Source organism: Garra rufa, chromosome 22 (assembly GCF_049309525.1).
Source record: "Garra rufa chromosome 22, GarRuf1.0, whole genome shotgun sequence".
NCBI classification, from domain to species: Eukaryota; Metazoa; Chordata; class Actinopteri; order Cypriniformes; family Cyprinidae; genus Garra; species Garra rufa.
The window spans coordinates 9,139,022-9,156,355 of NC_133382.1; the positions used below are offsets into that span (position 1 = coordinate 9,139,022).

General features: G+C 37.0%; 1 protein-coding gene across 2 annotated transcripts in view; it reads left to right on the forward strand.

The window, feature by feature from the left end:
- Positions 1-17,334, forward strand: part of phyhiplb (phytanoyl-CoA 2-hydroxylase interacting protein-like b) — a 37,198-nt gene that overhangs the window by 16,706 nt on the left and 3,158 nt on the right. The window contains exons 1-4 of one of the 2 annotated variants that reach the window (XM_073828656.1): positions 4,732-4,992; positions 11,548-11,744; positions 11,885-12,059; positions 14,722-14,839. In XM_073828656.1, coding sequence (XP_073684757.1) covers positions 4,968-4,992; positions 11,548-11,744; positions 11,885-12,059; positions 14,722-14,839 — 515 coding nt within the window. In that variant the 5' untranslated portion in view covers positions 4,732-4,967. Of the gene's footprint in view, positions 1-4,731; positions 4,993-11,547; positions 11,745-11,884; positions 12,060-14,721; positions 14,840-17,334 lie in introns of those variants that run through there. The other variant, XM_073828655.1, reaches the window with a different exon arrangement.

A 17,334-nucleotide genomic window follows, 5' to 3' on the forward strand; every position in this document is an offset into this window, starting at 1 on the left:
GGCTCATGGAGTGGCCCACCAGAGAATGTTGAGGATGAAGATGCCCATTGTCTGCGGTCTCATGCGTTCTCTCTGTTCATTGTTGTCTGGTCATGTGAGGATGCCAGCGGATGTCGTCATTGTGAGGCCTTATTTTGTGAGGGGTAGAGTCCCAATCCATCCATTTACACAGTATGTACAGAAGGATTGGGACACCTGACCATTACACCAATAGGAACTTTAAATGGTTAGTTAACCCAAAAATTACTCATCCTTAGGTTGTTCCAAACCCTTAAGACCTTTGTTCATCTTTGGAACACAAATTAAAATATTTTTGATGAAATCCAAGAGCTTTCTGACCTTCCATAGACAGCAAGGGTCCTTCCACGTTCAAGGTCCAGAAAGGTACCAAGAACATCGACAAAATAGTCCATATGACATCAGTGGTTCAATTGTAATTTTTTGAAGCTATAAGAATTCCTTGAGACTTTGAGTTCATCAAAAATGTCTTAATTTGTGTTCTGAAGATGAACGAAGGCCTTACAGGTTTGGAACAACATGAGGGTGAGTGATTAATTACAGAAATTAAATTTTTGGGTAAAATATCCCTTTAAAGACATTGCATTGTAAATATATAGACATTAATATGGTGTTGGTCCTTCCTTTACAGCTATAACAGCTTTCACTTTTGTGGGATGGCTTTCCACAAGAATTTGGAATTTGAATTTGTTTCTATGGGATTTTTTGCCCATTCATCCAGTAGAGCATTTGTGGCTTGTGAGGTCAGGCACTGATTTTAAACTGCTTGCCTGGCTCACATTCTCAGCTTCAGTTTATCCCAAAGGTGTTTGATAGGGTTGAGGTCAGGGCTCTGTGGAGACCAGTCAAGTTCTTCCACACCAAACTCATCTGACCTCGTTACACACACTGGGAGCTTCACCGAACTGTTCCCACAAAGTTGAAAGCCTAGTAGGGGTGCAACGGTTCAACTTACTCGCGGTTCGGTTTGTATCACGGTTTTAGAGTCACGGTTTCGGTACGGTTCAGTATGTGCTATGTTTAGGGGAAAAAAATTACAAAGTAAAGAAATAAGAATAATCTAGCTAACTACAATCAACAGCACAAATAAATACAATAGAGTAAATATACAAATAAAATAAACTGTGATTTTTCATTTTTTTAGGTAGGCCCAACATTAGTTTTTAGGTACAGGAACTGAATAAAATGATTAAATGTAAAAAAGCATTGCATATTTTACAGTATAAATTGAAGCTTAATCTTTTAAACAACTACATTATTGCCTGAAATGCTCTTAAAATTACATTTCATGACACAACAGTAATATTTTGAAAATCATGTGAATAAATGCTGGTTGAAATACATTGTTGCGTGAGCTCAACCAATTAGCATGTTCAGTGCCCAAGTCAAACCCCCAAAATTTCTGGACCTTTGAAAAAGTACTACCTCCCGAGCAGGGACTTTCTGAGGGGGAGATTTCTACCTGGAACTTTATTTAGATCCTGGTTCCTGTGGTGGAAACACACTAAGTACCGCCCCAAAGTTTCTAGTTGCTCGGGAAAGTTCCTTTGGCTTTTGTGTTTCGAAGATGAACAAATGCCTTACAGGTTTGGAATGACAGAATTTCACAGACATTCATTTTTGGGTGAACTATCCCTTTGAAGTCAGGGGATGTATGAAACTCTCCATCTCAGGAATTAGCAGAGCATTGGAGACTTTTTTGCACCACGCATCTCAGCTCTTGGTGACCCACGCTGTGACTTTATGTGGTTTTTTTGCTTCATTGCTGCTGTTCCTAAACTCTGCCACTTTCCAAAAATACCACTTACAGTTGACTGTGGAATATCTAGTAGGCATGAAATTTCACAAAATGGATTAGTAGAAAGGTGAAATCCAATCATAATACCACGCTTGAATTCACTGAGCTCTTCAGAGCAACCTATTTTGTCACAAATGTTTGTAATTGCAGACTGCATGCATGGTGCTTGATTTTATACATCTGTGGCAACCGGTCTGATTAAAACACCTAAATTCAATAATTAAACAGATAGTTCACCCAAAAAATGAAAATTCTGTCATTAATCATTCACCCTCATGTCGTTCCAAACCCATAACACCTTCGTTCAAGCTCTGTAACTCAAATTAAGATATTTTTTGTTAAAATCCAAGAGCTTTCTGACAATTTTTCACCAAACAATTACAATTCTGTCATTAATTACTCACTCTCATGTCGTTCCAAACCCATAAGACCTTTGTTCATCTTTGGAACACACTCGTGCATTCACGAGACTACCATGATGCATGCATGTGGTGATGCTGATGCAGGAACCAGCATTTTGACGTAGAACTCAGATGCGCTGTGCCTTTTTGCCAGCAGAGAAATGCATGTGGATACACTGTGGTACTCCTGTGAACGCACATTGAAGACCTACACAGAAGAGAAGAAATTGTCAGATAATCACTATTTTTTGCTCCTTTCCACCCGAAAAAGTATTCTTGTAGCTTCATACAATTATGGATGAACCACTGATGTCACATAGACTATTGTAGCGATGTCCTTATTACCTTTCTGGTCCTTGAATGTGGTAACTACATTGCAGTCTATGCAGATTCAGAAAGCTCTCGGATTACATCAAAAATATGTTAATTTGTGTTACAAAAAAGTACAAAGGCCTTACAAGTTTAGAACAACAGAATTTTCATTTTTGGGTGAACTATCCCTTTAAAGTCATTGGAAGTTTGAAACTCTTCATCTCAGGAATCAGCAGAGCACTGGAAACTTTTATGCACCATGCATCTCAGCTCTTGGTAACCAGCTCTCTGTGACTTTATGGTTTTTTGCTTCATTGCTGCTGTTCCGAAACTCTGCCGCTTTCCAAAAATACCACTTACAGTTGACTGTGGAATAGCTAGTAGGCATGACATTTCACAAACTGGCTTAGTAGAAAGGTGGAATCCTATCACAATACCACACTTGAATTCACTAAGCTCTTCAGAGCGACCTATTTTTTTCACAAATGTTTGTAATTGCAGACTGCATGGCTAGGTGCTTGATTTTACACACCTGTGGCAATAGGTCTGATTAAAACACCTAAATTCAATAATTAAACGGATAGTTCACCCAAAAAGGAAATTCAGTTTTCAGAAATGACACATTCTGTTCACATCTCTGTGGTTAGATTAGGGTGCTCAATAATGTGTCTTTGACCTTTATGTATGTTTTGATTATACTGCGATGCAAATAAAATACAAATAATCTAAAACTCCATTCTTTGAAGCTTCTCACCTTGTTTCTTACCTGACAGTCACAGTCTCATTAATGGGCCATTATGGGAGGGCTCTTTGTCTCTCAGGTGTGATTCACTAAATATTCATGACTATTGTCACTCTCCTGCATATTCCCTTTTGATCACAAAACATGTTTTAGAAAATTTACATCAATATACTGTTTTCTCTGAACTAGTGAACGAGGTGATTCTCTCATCATTTTGTAGATAAAACTCTAGCCTACCATATAAAGTTCTCAAAACTCTTGTGAACAAATGTTCTGAATATGTTTAATGGCCCATGCAGAAACATTTTCTCAAAAACACAAACATGTACATTCATGTTTCTTACATATTAATGTAGTCCAATTTATGCTGATTACAATGTAAGAACAAATGTCAGGGCATGTCAAAACTTCTTCAGGGCCCCAAAACACGCTCAGACCCCAGAGGGTTAATTATTCACCCTCATGTCATTCTAAACCCATAAGACTTTTGTTCAGCTCTGGAACACAAATAAAGATATTTTGGAGAAATTCTGACCCTGCATAACGCAACGCAACTGACACATTCAAGGCCCAGAAAGGTAATGAGGTCATCATTAAAATAGTCCATGTGACATCAGTGGTTAAACTGTAATTTTATGAAGTTACGAGAATATTTTTAGTGCGCAAAATAACTTTATTCAACAATTTCTTCTCTACCGTGTCAGCGCGTTCACGAGAGTACCACAACACATGCAACCAAGACTGACATGGAAGAGAAGACTATTTTAACAATGTCCTACTACCTTTCTTGGCCTTGAACGTGTCAGGTGCATTGCTGTCTATGCAGGGTCAGAAAGCTCTTGGATTTCATCAAAAATATCTTAATTTGTGTTCCGAAGATGAACAAAGCTTTTACAGGTTTTAACCTTCAACCTTCAAAGAAACATTCTGTGATCCTCCATTCAAGTATGTGTCAAACCAATTTTGAAAACTTGTCTTGGCAAACCTTCTCGTTATAATCTGAGGTGTCAGAAGGTTTGAAATCTTTATGGAATGTCTATCACTTACTGTGAAATTGTCAGTGTCACATTCACAAAACAGATGGATTTTGCTTTCCTATTACCGCAATAGAAAATAATCCGTAATGCACTGACATCCTTTATAAGAATGATGTCATCTTTTGGAAATATGACAGCCAGTGCAAACGGCATGATGAAGGGGAGGGTGGAATTCAGAACTTCAAAGGACATTTTCCCCTTTCCTAATGGAAGTGAGTGACCAGATTACTCAACTGAGAGACATCCCAGCTCTCTCTATCTCTCTCTCCCTCCCTCCTCGCTCTGAAATTTCAGTCCAGCGCTGACCCGCGGTCAGTCACTGAGTCCAGCTGATGACATAATCCGGGCTCCTCCTATGGGAGTGTGCTAGGCATGTAAAACAAACACTAAAACTGCTCTAAGCCAATAGCGTGCGCTTTAGGCTCAGGGTGCGTTGGAGACGGGTCAGTACGCTCTGACTGGACAGGAGACCATGTCCACTAGCCCTAGCTACTGCATTACACAAACCTGCTGCTCCTGCCGGAAGGAGTCCATGAGAGGACAGCGTACGTCCGAATGGTAGCGGTTTCTGTCCTCGGATATAATCTCCTGCAGGCTTAGGCTTTTGCATCACCAGTTGTTTTTCTAGTGGGTTGTGAACAAAGATTACCTGGAACCGGATGCGGAGAGTGGATGAAAGCCAGAGTGAGTATCTGTGCTCATTAGTGAAACAGATGCTATGACCTTGTGACTGATAAATAACAAGTCTGTTAATGAAAGGATAACGCTTCAGTGCTTCATCCTCAGTATATTTGTGCTATTGCTTTTGAAAATGCAATTATTGAGTTCTTTGTGTTAATGGATAACTGATGCTATCTTTAAAAGGAGAGTGCATTAAAGCCAACGGAGGATATTATTGAGGCAGTAATAATGGAAAGATGGAGAAAGACATGTATTTGTTGCTAAGCATTCATTTATTTAGATAATCTTCTTAATTTAAGTTACACAACTAATAGAGTAGCTCCATCCACGAGTTCAATAGCACTCTTTAGGGAGAAGGAGGTTCTCCACATGGCTTCATATCCCACCATTCAAATGTCCTTACAAGGAGATAAGACGAAATTAGAAGTGTTTTGCATTCCTAGTGTATAGCAACTGAGGCTTTGCTAAAACGGGTTTCCTGAGCATGACTGTGTGTCCGGATTTTTGATGATGATTCTAGATGACATGTCATTAGTGCTGCTTGAGTTGTCTTTCACTATTGCATGCCTATGTGCTATTATACATGCTATAAACATATACAATACCAGTCAAACATTTGGACAAACTTGAATTAATTTATTATTTTTTATGGTTAAATGCTTAGTTTTGTATATAAAATAATTCATTATAATAATATTATGGAATTAGAATGTGTGTGCAAACTTTGGACCGGTACTATATATATTTATAGGATTTGATGCCATCTGTGAGTTTTTGGCATGTTTAGAAAGATGTGGCGTAGTCATGGCTTTTTGTCCATTAAGCCTGAGATTACTCACTTTCCCCCCCCCCCCCCCCCACAGAGAATCTAAATTGTGAGCAGTTTGGCATTTTGATCCTCTTAAGGCTTTTTAGGTGTAATTTGTGTTACGGCATGCCACAACGGTGTCCATGCAGTAATGTTTTTGGATAAACGTCATTAATGGCATTTTTTTATGTAACATTGCTTCTTGGTACTTTAAAATCTCATAACAAGGTTACGTCAGAGGTGGAATTATTTGTGAATGCCGACATAAAATATGATTTTTAATGAATACAGATCTGCTTTTTATTTGTTACGTCAACAGGTTTCCCCCCAAAAAATGACAAAGCAAAAAACTGATTTGTGACTTTGCAAATGTATTCAAATTAAAAAAACTGAAATAAGCACATTGCATAAGTATTCATACCCTGTACGCGGTACTTACTTAAAGCACCTTTACAGCCTCAAGTCTTCTTGGGTATGATGTGACAAGCTTTGCACATCTGCATTTGGTAATTATCTGCCATTCTTCACCTCACCTCTTCACCTCTCAAGCTCCGTCAGCTTGGATGGGGTCTGGCAGACATTTTAAGGTTTCTAAAGAAATGTTTGATTGGGTTCAAGCCCAGGCTCTGGTTGGGCCACCCAAGGACATTCACAGAGTTGTCTATAAGCCACTCTTGCAGTGTGCTCAGGGTCATTGTCCTGTTGGAAGATGAACCTTCTACCCAGTCTGAGGTTTTGAATGCTCTGGACTGGTTTTCATCAAGGCTATCTCTATATTTTGCTGTTTTTGAGGTTTCCTTCTACTCTGACAAGTTCTTCAGTGCCTGCCGCTAAAAAACAGCCCCACAGCATGAGGCTGCTACCACCACACTTTACTTTTGGGATGATACTGTGCGATGAGCAGTGCCTGGTTTCCTCCATAGATGATGCTTGGAATTGAGTTTAATCAGACCAGAGAATCTTGTTTCTCACAGTCTGAGAGTTCTTTAGTTGCTTTGTTGCAAACTCTGAGTGGGTTTTCATGTGTGTTCACCCAGGAGAGGATTGAGTTTGGCCACACCACCATAAAGCCCAGATCGGTGGAGTGTTGCAGTGATGTTTGTCCTTCCGTAAGATTCTCCCATCTACATATATTATCATGCAGCTCAACTAGAGTGATTATCAGCTTCTTGGTCACCAGTCTAACCAATGCCCTTCTCCATCAGTTTCTCAGTTTGGCCAGGAGGACAGTTCTAGGAAGACTCCTAGTTGTTCCAGTCTTCTTCCATTATGAATTTTTTCTGAACTCTTCCCCAGATGTGTGGCTTGACGCAATCCTGTCTATGAGCTCTACAGGCAGTTCTTTTGATCTCGGGGCTTGGTTGTTGCTCTGATAAGCATTTTCAGCTGTTAGACTTTTTATTAAGAGGTGTGCCTTTCCAAATCATACCCAGTCAATTGACATTGCCACAGGTTAACTCCACTCGAAGTGTAGTAACATCTACAAGCAATATGAATGCTCCTGAGCTATATTTCAAGTGTTCCAGAAAAGGGTATGAATACTTATGCAATGGAATGATTTCAGTTTGTTATTTCTAATAAATTTCCAAAGTTGTTACAAACCTGTTTTTGGTTTGTTATTAAGGTGGATGGAGTGTAGACTGATGTGGAAAAAAAAATAATTTAAAGCAGTTTAACAAGTCAACATAAAATGTGAAAAAATGAAGCAAGGCACTATATATATGGTTTATTTTGAATTAAATGTTGAATTTTAGTTTGTAATTGCGTTAAACAAGTAGGCTTCCTTATACTCTTGTCTCTCAGAGCCTCTGGTTCTGAATTAGAAACACTTGTGATATGGAACTACCACATAACAAGTTCTTCCTTTTGAAGTTGAAAGTAACAAAGTGTTCCACAAGTAATTCTCAACTGAGATAATAGCGTACCAGTGAGACAGTACCGGGTGTCAGAGCGCTCCTCCCTAACGTAGGCGATCTCTTGTTATCCTGAGTCTTTGTTCTGAGAACGCATAGTGCAAGCGAAAGATAAAACAAGAAATGATTCAGCTCTGGGAGCTACAGTAAGGGGCTTGCCTATGAATCATTCATTCAGCCTCTCTCTGGTGGCTGAGAGGAGCTCGCTCATCTATAACGCTCCATCTGAAGAGACGCAGGAGGACGTCTCCCTTATGGTGCTTCTCCAGTTTTGACTCGACTGCCTTCATCTCTGTTTCTCCGGTGTGTGTTTACACACCGGTTTTAGCTGACTGGGCAGGTAATGTGTCTGCGTACCAATCCCACAGGCATTCGCTGGCTTTTTCTTGCTCGCTTTCTTTTCAGTTCATTCATTCGTGTCTCCCTATAGAGCTGGACTGAATGGACTGGCCACCTTGGCGCCAGGACACAGAGTTTAGGGTTAGTGTTTGAATAGCTAAGCCTCCTCGGTCCAAATGCCCAGTATACCAGACACATTTTTAGGGAAGGTTTTAGGTCTTATTTTGAACAAATAGCCAAAAGAATGAGCTTAACCTTCGGAAAATGGTGATCGTCAATTTTGAGAGGACTGAATTTACTTTCAAATACATTCAAACAATTTTAGCAACTGTTACTGAAATTTATCTTTCAGTTTGTGGCTAGATAGATAGATATTATACAGAATATTGTATGGTGACTTTGCTTTTTTATTACGCAGTAATTTTTCCCATCTCCGCACTGAAGAGGCGAGACACTGTGGATGTTGTCATGCTGTGTGCTAGCTTTCATTTAGGGCTGCAAACTGTTCTGCTGATTCGACCTTCTACAGGTCTTGATGATTGTGTTGTTTTCTGATTTATTTCAGAGCTGAAAAGGAAATGCTCTGAGGTGGGTCTGATTGTGTAGTGTGTTGATTACTTGATAAAAAGCAACACATGAAAAGATGGTGATTGCAATTTGTAATGCAATATGTGATTTGTAGTATGGAAGTCTACTAAATTAAAAAGCTAAAATCAACTGAAGAAATTTAAATCCAGTCAAGCAGTTGATTATGAAACAATCATAACACAAACAAAAGCTCAACAATTACTGATTAGTGAGGCTCATTACTTAATCTTAAAGGGATTGTTCACTCAAAAATGTAATTACTTGTGTTGTTCCAAACCCATAAAACCATTGTTCATCTTCAGAACACAAATTAAGATATTTTCTATGAAATCCAAGAGCTTTCTGACCCTGCATAGACAGCAATGCAACTACTATCTAAAAGGTGAGATACAAACTCGCATTTGGGAGAAAAAAAGTCTGAATTGCAAGGTTTATCTTGCAAGAACCACAAAACTCATTGGAATCTAGTTAACATCACTTTGCACCTGCGGAATTCTACTTTCACTGCACCTCCATCAACACTCATCTTGGATTAAATGACCTAGTTTTCTAAAAAGCGCTTCACTGCTTTGCCCTGTGGCACATCTTTCAAGTCAGTCGTGATAGTGTTTGCTAGCAGTACTCAGAGAGGGAATGTCTACATGAAAACATTTGCTGTACATAAAATTGTAATCACTGCTAAAATAATACTTTTCAAGACTCTGAGGCATTACAAGTGCTGTTTTCCTTTGTGTTTACATGAATAATTACTTACTGCTTGCTTGTGTAAGAGGAAGGAACATTCTCATTATAGAGAGCATTTGATTGGACAGAAATCTGGATACAGTGGTTGCTGAGTCATCAATAATTTTATAATTGCATATTTTTACTTGGAACATCCTTGTAAATTTGTCATTATATGGTGTTCCAGTTAAGAAATCTCAATCTATTTTATTTTTTCATACAATCATTTTAAGTGAAATTGTTGTCAAGTATACTGAAAAAAAATTATATTTAAACAATGTGTTAGATGCACAAGGTAAATTAACAAATGCTTATTATTTTTAGGTTCGCCACTGAAGAACTTGTTATGTGGTAGTTCCATATCACAACTGAGTTATAAAGTCAGAATTGCCAGTCTTTTTTTCCCCTCAAAACTGGACTTTGTGACTCGCAATTGCAAGGTTATATGTGTCAAAAAAAGTCAGAATTGCGAGAAAAGAAGTCAGAAAATTCAGACTTGTGAGATACAAACTCACATTTCTGACTTTTATCTAACTTTTCAGAATTTATTAAGTCAGAATTGTGATATAAACTCTCAATTCTAAGAACATATCAGTCTTTTTTTCTTCAAAATTGGACTTCATATGAGAAAAAAAGTCAGAATTTCCAAGATACAAACTCGCATTCACGAGAAAAAAGTCAGAATTGCATGGTTTTATTTTGCAATTCTGACTTTATAACTCACACTTGTAAGTTTATATCTCACAATTATGAGGGAAAAAAGTCAGAATTTTTCAGAATTGCGAGATTCTATCTCACAATTGACTTTTTTTTTCTCAGAATTGCGAGTTTATTAAGTCAGAACTGATATAAACTCGCAATTCTGAGAACAATAGTCTTATTTCCCCTCAAAATTGGACTTTATTTGAGAAGTCAGAATTGCGAGAAAAAAGAATTGTGAGAAATAAACTCGTATTTGAAAGAAAAAAAGTCAGAATTGCATGGTTTTATCTCACAATTGTGACTTTTTTTAGAACTGCGTGTTTATCAAGTCAGAATTGTGATATTAACTCGCAATTCTGAGAACATAGTCTTTTTTCTTCAAAATTGGAAAAAAGTCAGAATTGCGAGATACAAACTTGCATTCACAAGAAAAAAGTCTTTTGCAAGGTTTTATTTCACATTTCTGACTTTTTTTTCTTGTGAATGCGAGTTTATATCTCACAATTTTGAGAAAAAAGTCAGCAACTGACTTAATTTCTCAGAATTGCAAGTTTATATCTTGCAATTCTGACTTTATAACTCGCACTTTATAAGTTTATAATTTACTTTTATTTTCTCTGAATTGCGAGTTTATTAAGTCAGAATTGACTTATGAACTCACAATTCTGAGAACAATAGTCATTTTTTCCTCTCAAAATTTGACTTTATTTGAGAAAAAAAGTCAGAATTGCGAGAAAAAAGTCAGAATTGTGAGATACACACTCGTATTTGCAAGTATTTCACAATTCGGACTTTATTTCTCACTGTTTTGAGTATATATCACAATTCTGAAAAAAAAAGTCAGCAATTGACTTAATTTCTCAGAATTGCAAGTTTTTATCTTGCAATTCTGACTTTATAACTCACACTTGTAAGTTTATATCTTACAATTTTGAGAAAAAAAAGAAAAAAGAATTAAAAAGTAAAGTAAAAGTAAAAGAGATAAAAAGTTTCAATAAACATTTTTTATTCTTTATTGAGTGGCAGAAACAAGCTTTCATACTCATCTCATGGCACTGTAATGTAAAATACTAATAAGGCTATGAAACATACATTATTAATCATTTTATTCATATTTGAACAGATTAGGCTGCTAGTTCATTTTACATGCTGTAAATGTGCTGTGCTTGCTTTTATCTTGCAACACTGGAGAAAATCTGTCAGAATAATGATGACTTAAACTCGATGAATTGCTACATGCTATTTCAAGCCAGAGGAAGGTGGTATCAGGGGAGGGACATTATCAATCTAAAGAGCATTTTATTGGACAAAACTTTGGATAATGAGTCATCAATGTTGGTATTTGTTTACTCAGAAGAAAAAGAGTGCATTTTAAATTTAATTTTATTTTTATAGGTTGACAAAGTAAGGCAAATAGCATCTCTTCTTTAATGAGTTGCTTCAGACTTGCTGTTCTTTCTCTCAACATCTCTATTTGTCTCTCAGGAAATAAGTCTCTGGACAGCGGCATTGCAGAGATGGAGGAACTCCCCGTTCCCCAGAACATCAAAATCAGCAACATCACATGCGACTCCTTTAAGATCTGCTGGGATATGGACGCCAGGTCCAAGGAACGCATCACACACTACTTCATCGACCTCAACAAGAAAGAAAACAAGAATGCCAACAAGTTCAAACACAAGGTATGTTTACAGCCGCATGCTGATCTGACCTGTTGTAGGCAAAAGCTGATCTTCAGTAATGTTCTCAGGTTCATGTGTTTGCAGAAAGAGAACTGCATGATCATGACAGCCCAATCTCATTCATTATCTGCCTTTTCTAGGATGTCCCCACTAAACTGGTAGCGAAAGCAGTTCCTCTGCCCATGACAGTGCGAGGACACTGGTTCCTGAGTCCACGCACCGAATACACCGTGGCCGTTCAGACCGCGTCCAAACAGGGTGATGGAGACTACGCCGTGTCGGAATGGAGCGAGATCATTGAATTCTGTACAGCCGGTGAGATGAACATTCATGCTACTGGAAATATTTTAAAGGACTTAAAATTTCACTTCCAGAATAAACATTTCCTGATAATAAAAGGACTGGTTGTCTTCAGCAAACTGTTTGCATGCTTTCATGTCATCCAAGACGTTCGTGTCTTTCCTTTTTCAGTCTTTTTTTTTTTAAAGAAAAGATTACAGGATTTTCTCCATATACAGTAGGCTATATCACAAAAGTTTTAGCAACCATTTTAGTTTATCTTCTCAAGAGACAATACTATAGAAATGAAACTTGGATATATTTTAGAGTAGTCAATGTGCAGCTTGTATAGCAGTATAGATTTATTGTTCCCTGAAAATTACTCAACATACAGCCATTATTGTCAAAATAGCTGGTAACAAAAGTGAGTACACCCTAAGTGAACTTTTCCTAAGTGTCAATATATTGTGTTAGCACCATTGTTCTTGGTACTCCTCACCAGGGCATCGCCACACATGCTGGACACCATCTGAGCCAAACAAGTTTATCTTATAGTCTCATCAGATCACAGGACTGGTTGTCTTCAGCAAACTGTTTGCAGGCTTTCTTGTGAGCCAGCTTCAGATGAGGCTTCCTTCTGGGACGACACCTATGCAAACCGACTTGTTGCAGTGTGCGGCATATGGTCTGAGCACTGACAAGCTGACCTTCTACTTCTGCAACTTTTAAAGCAATGCTGGCAGCACTCATGCGTCTGTTTTTTGAAGCTAGGTTCTGCACCTGACGCACAAAACGAGGGCTCAACTTCGTTGATTGACCCTTGCGAGGCCTGTTCTGAATGGAACCCATCTTGGAAAACCTCTGTATGACCCTGACTACTGTAGTGTATCTCGGTTTCAGAGTGTTACTGAACCTCTAATAGCCTTGACCATCTTTGTGGAGAGCAACAATTCTAATTCTCAAATCCTCAGAGAGTTCTTTGTCATGAGATGCCATGTTGAACATCCAGTGGTCAGTATGAGAGACATTGTTCTTAAAGACATTGTTCTTAAAGCAGCTAATTTTAACTGCTCTAATGCAAAATACACAAGTTTGTATGGTCCTGTCAAGCAGACAAAAACACAAACATGATGAATAGGACATGCATGGCTTTGCATGGTTAAACAACATACTGCCGTTATCACTTAGGGTGTACCAGCTATTTTGACAATAATGGCTGTAAGTTGAGTTATTTTCAGAGAACAGTAAATCTTACTGCTATACAAGCTGCACATTGACTACTCTAAAATATATCCAAGTTTCATTTCTATAGTATTGTCCCTTAAGAAGATACACTAAAACTGTTGCTGAAATGTGAGAGGTGTACTCACTTTTGGGGCTCTACACGATCCCAGCTAATAAATAAATACAAATGTATATACTTTTAACCACAAATGCTTGTGTAGAGCCCTTTGAAGCTGCATTGAAACTGCAATTTGCAAAAGCGCGAGTATTCGTTAAGTATTCGTGTAAAAAAGGAATTAAATATACTTATATAAACTTGTTGTGTAAAATAAAATTATTATTACTCTAAATATTAACAAACATTATGTAAATTATGACAGTAATTTACCTTTATTGAATAATTTGATTGGGTTTCAAAAATACCAGTGTGAACCCAAAAAATCCAGTTACAAAGTCATAAACACACACACACACACACACACACACACACACACACACACACACACACACACACTGGTTTATATGTTTTATGGGGACATTCCATAGACGTAATGGTTTTCATACTGTACAAACCGTATTTTCTATCGCCCTAACCCTACCCTACACCTAAACCTAGCCCTCACAGGAGATTGTGCAAACTTTTACTTCCTCAAAAAAACTCATTGTGCATGATTTATAAGCCTGTTTCCTCATGGGGACCTGAGAAATGTCCCCACAAGGTCAAAATTTACTGGTATTCCTATCCTTGTGGGGACATTTGGTCCCCACAACGTGATGAATACCAGGTACACACACACACACACACACACACACACACACACACACACACACACACACACACACACACACACACACACACACACACACACACACACACATGTTGGGTTTACATGTTTTATGGGGACATTCCATAGGCGTAATGGTTTTTATACTGTACAAACCGTATTTTCTATGGCCCTACACCTACCCTACACCTAAACCTAGCCCTCACAGGAGATTATGCACACTTTTACTTCCTCAAAAAAACTCATTGTGCATGATTTATAAGCCTGTTTCCTCATGGGGACCTGAGAAATGTCCCCACAAGGTCAAAATCTACTGGTATTCCTATCCTTGTGGGGACATTTGGTCCCCACAACGTGATGAATACCAGGTACACACACACACACACACACACACACACACACACACAAAAATATTAATATTTTATCTATTTACTTACATGTCATTAACCAACATTAGAGAAGTGTGAATATGCAAATGTGTTGTTCAATTATTACAAATATTTACTTAAAATCTCTGGGGGTACTTCATGTAATTATTTTTTAAATGTTTTTATTTACTGGCTCTGGCAGAAGATAAAGAGAAATAGAGAATCTCTGCCTATTGTTGATATGACTTCCATGAACCTATTTATTTTAGTTATTGGCTCATACTGACTCTCTCGAATACTTTTGTTTGTTTGTATCTACAGATTATTCCACTGTTCATCTCACACAGTTGATGGAGAAAGCAGAGGTCATTGCTGGCAGAATGCTGCGGTTCTCTGTCTTTTATCGAAACCAACACAAAGAGTACTTTGACCACGCAAGGTATGTTTCTACAGGGATAGCAACACTAAATTATTAAAGGAACAGTCACCTAATTCTGTTCTAAACCTCAGTGACCTCTATTTTTTTTTCACTAAAAATCAGTTAAATGTGTTGCTTCCGGTTTGGTTTGATGTCACGTTTGTTCACAAGACACCAAGTACCATTTTGGATCAAACCAGTCCCGATTCACTTTCATAATTTAAAAAAGGGGCCAGGATATTCTTCAGAATCACCCTTTGTGTTTCAACAGAAGAAAGTCAAATTTATATGAATATTTATTTTCATCATGTTAGAAAATTCCCAAATTCTGATGTTTTTTTTAAATGTTCTGTCTATTGCAAAAAATTTTGCTTTCTAACTTTGAATTTACTTTTATGCAACCCCAGTAATTTAACTCCTCTATTCAACTAATCTTGTCCTGTATAGTATAGTTTGATGAAAACAGCCATTACACTAGTCTTTATACCAGTAAAGACAATTTGTGCTGTTGAGTTCAATGCATCGTGACATAATAAATCTATAATGAGTTTTTCTAAGTATAAAGTGAGTATAATTTGAGATGTAAGAGGCACTGTGGAATCAAGTTAAAACCATCTGAAAAGGCTCACTGCAGTCTGAGGTAGTTAAAGCATCGGAAACCTTCAGAATTCATTATATCATGTCTGAATGTGTCTTCATCTTACTTCAGTGAGATTTACAGTATTCATTGTCTTGCTTTATTCAAAAGTAATTACATTTGGTTACACGTCAGTGAGTGAAAGTCTATTGTTGTTGTTCTTGCCCTATGCGCAACTCAAAAATTAATTCCACACTGACTTGATTAGCTATCTGGATTATAAATCATGCATTTCAGATACTGGTTCAACATGTTTATATAATTTCAGCTTTATTTACCACAATAACAATAATGATCAGATCTAAAATCTGAGATGATAGTAGGAAAAACATTCCTGATCAGAATGTGAATTAGAAGAGAATGAGAAGAAGGCTTGTTGTTATGAATTGCGGAATAAAAAATAAAAAAGGAAATTGCTCGTTCTTTTATCTCACAACTCTTGCAGTTTTGATTTAACATCTACCAGTTCATTTCTCCAAAATAATTGCAAGACATAAACTTGGAAGGGTGAGATATTAATTTAGAATTGTGTTTTAAACCTTCAATTCTGAGAGAGTTTTTGCAAGATAATTGCAATATATAAACTTGGAGGTGAGAGAAATATCAGAATTGTGTGTTTTAAAAGTCCAAACTGTAAGATATAAACTGATAACTTTTTTCTGCAAGATAATTGCAAGATATAAACTCAGAAATTGTCAGAAAGTCAGAAGTGTGAGTTATGAAAATTGAAATCTGAGAAGTCAGTTTGAATTATGATATATTCTAGTAATTCAGAGAACTTTTTTGCAAAGTAATGACAAGATATAGACTATAATCTTGCAATTCTGAGAACCAAAGCCACAATTGTGAGACATTACATCAAAAGTAAAAATTGTGAGGAAAAAAGTCAGAATTACCTATTTTGTAATTCTGTGGCAGAAAAGACAAATTCAAATTTGTCATCATTTACTCACACTCTGAGGTTCATTCCAAACCTCATATGCAACTATTACAGAAGGTTCAAATGCTCACTGATGCTCCAGAGGGAAACACAATGCATTATGGGGGTGAAAACTTTTTCAATTTGAAGATCAGGGTAAATTTAACTTATTTTGTCTTCTGGGAAACATGTGAGTACCATCTGTAGCTTCTGAAGGGCAGTACTAAATGAAAAAAATATGAAATGTACACATCTTCATTTTGTTCAAAAGTTTTCACCCCCGGCACTTAATGCATATTGTTTCCTTCTGGAGCATCAGTGGGCATTTAAACCTTCTGTAATAGTTGCATATGAGTCCTTCAGTTGTTCTCAGTGTTAAAAGATGGATCTCAAAATCATACAGTCATTGTTGAAAAGGGTTCAAATACACAAAAATGCTGAAAAACCAAAAAATTTGTGGGACCTGAAGAATTTTTCTAAATAACAGCCAGGAGTTTAACTGTTCGGGACAAACAACAAACTCATGAACAACTATCACTAAAAAAAAAAAAAAACTTGGTTCAAGTGTATTTAAACTTTTGAACGGGGTCATTTTTATAAATATTATTATTTTATTAAAGACTATTGTATATACTATTATTTTTAACTATTATTTTCTCTTGTGGACTATATGTAAATGTCTTTTATGTGAAATATCTTATTCAGGTCATTGCTAAATAAACATCTTGTATGACCCCTTGAAACAATAAATGCTTCACATTTTGCAGATTCTGTAAGGTGTATGTAAACTTTTGACTCTAACTATATATGTTTTTTTTTTCATGAGAAAAACAAAAGGAGACATTTCACAGAATGTTTACACTGCTCTTTTCCATATAATGAAAGTGAATGGCAACTATGGCTGTCAAGATCCAAATGCCCAGAAAAACATCATAAAGATACAATGAAATGTTTTCCGAA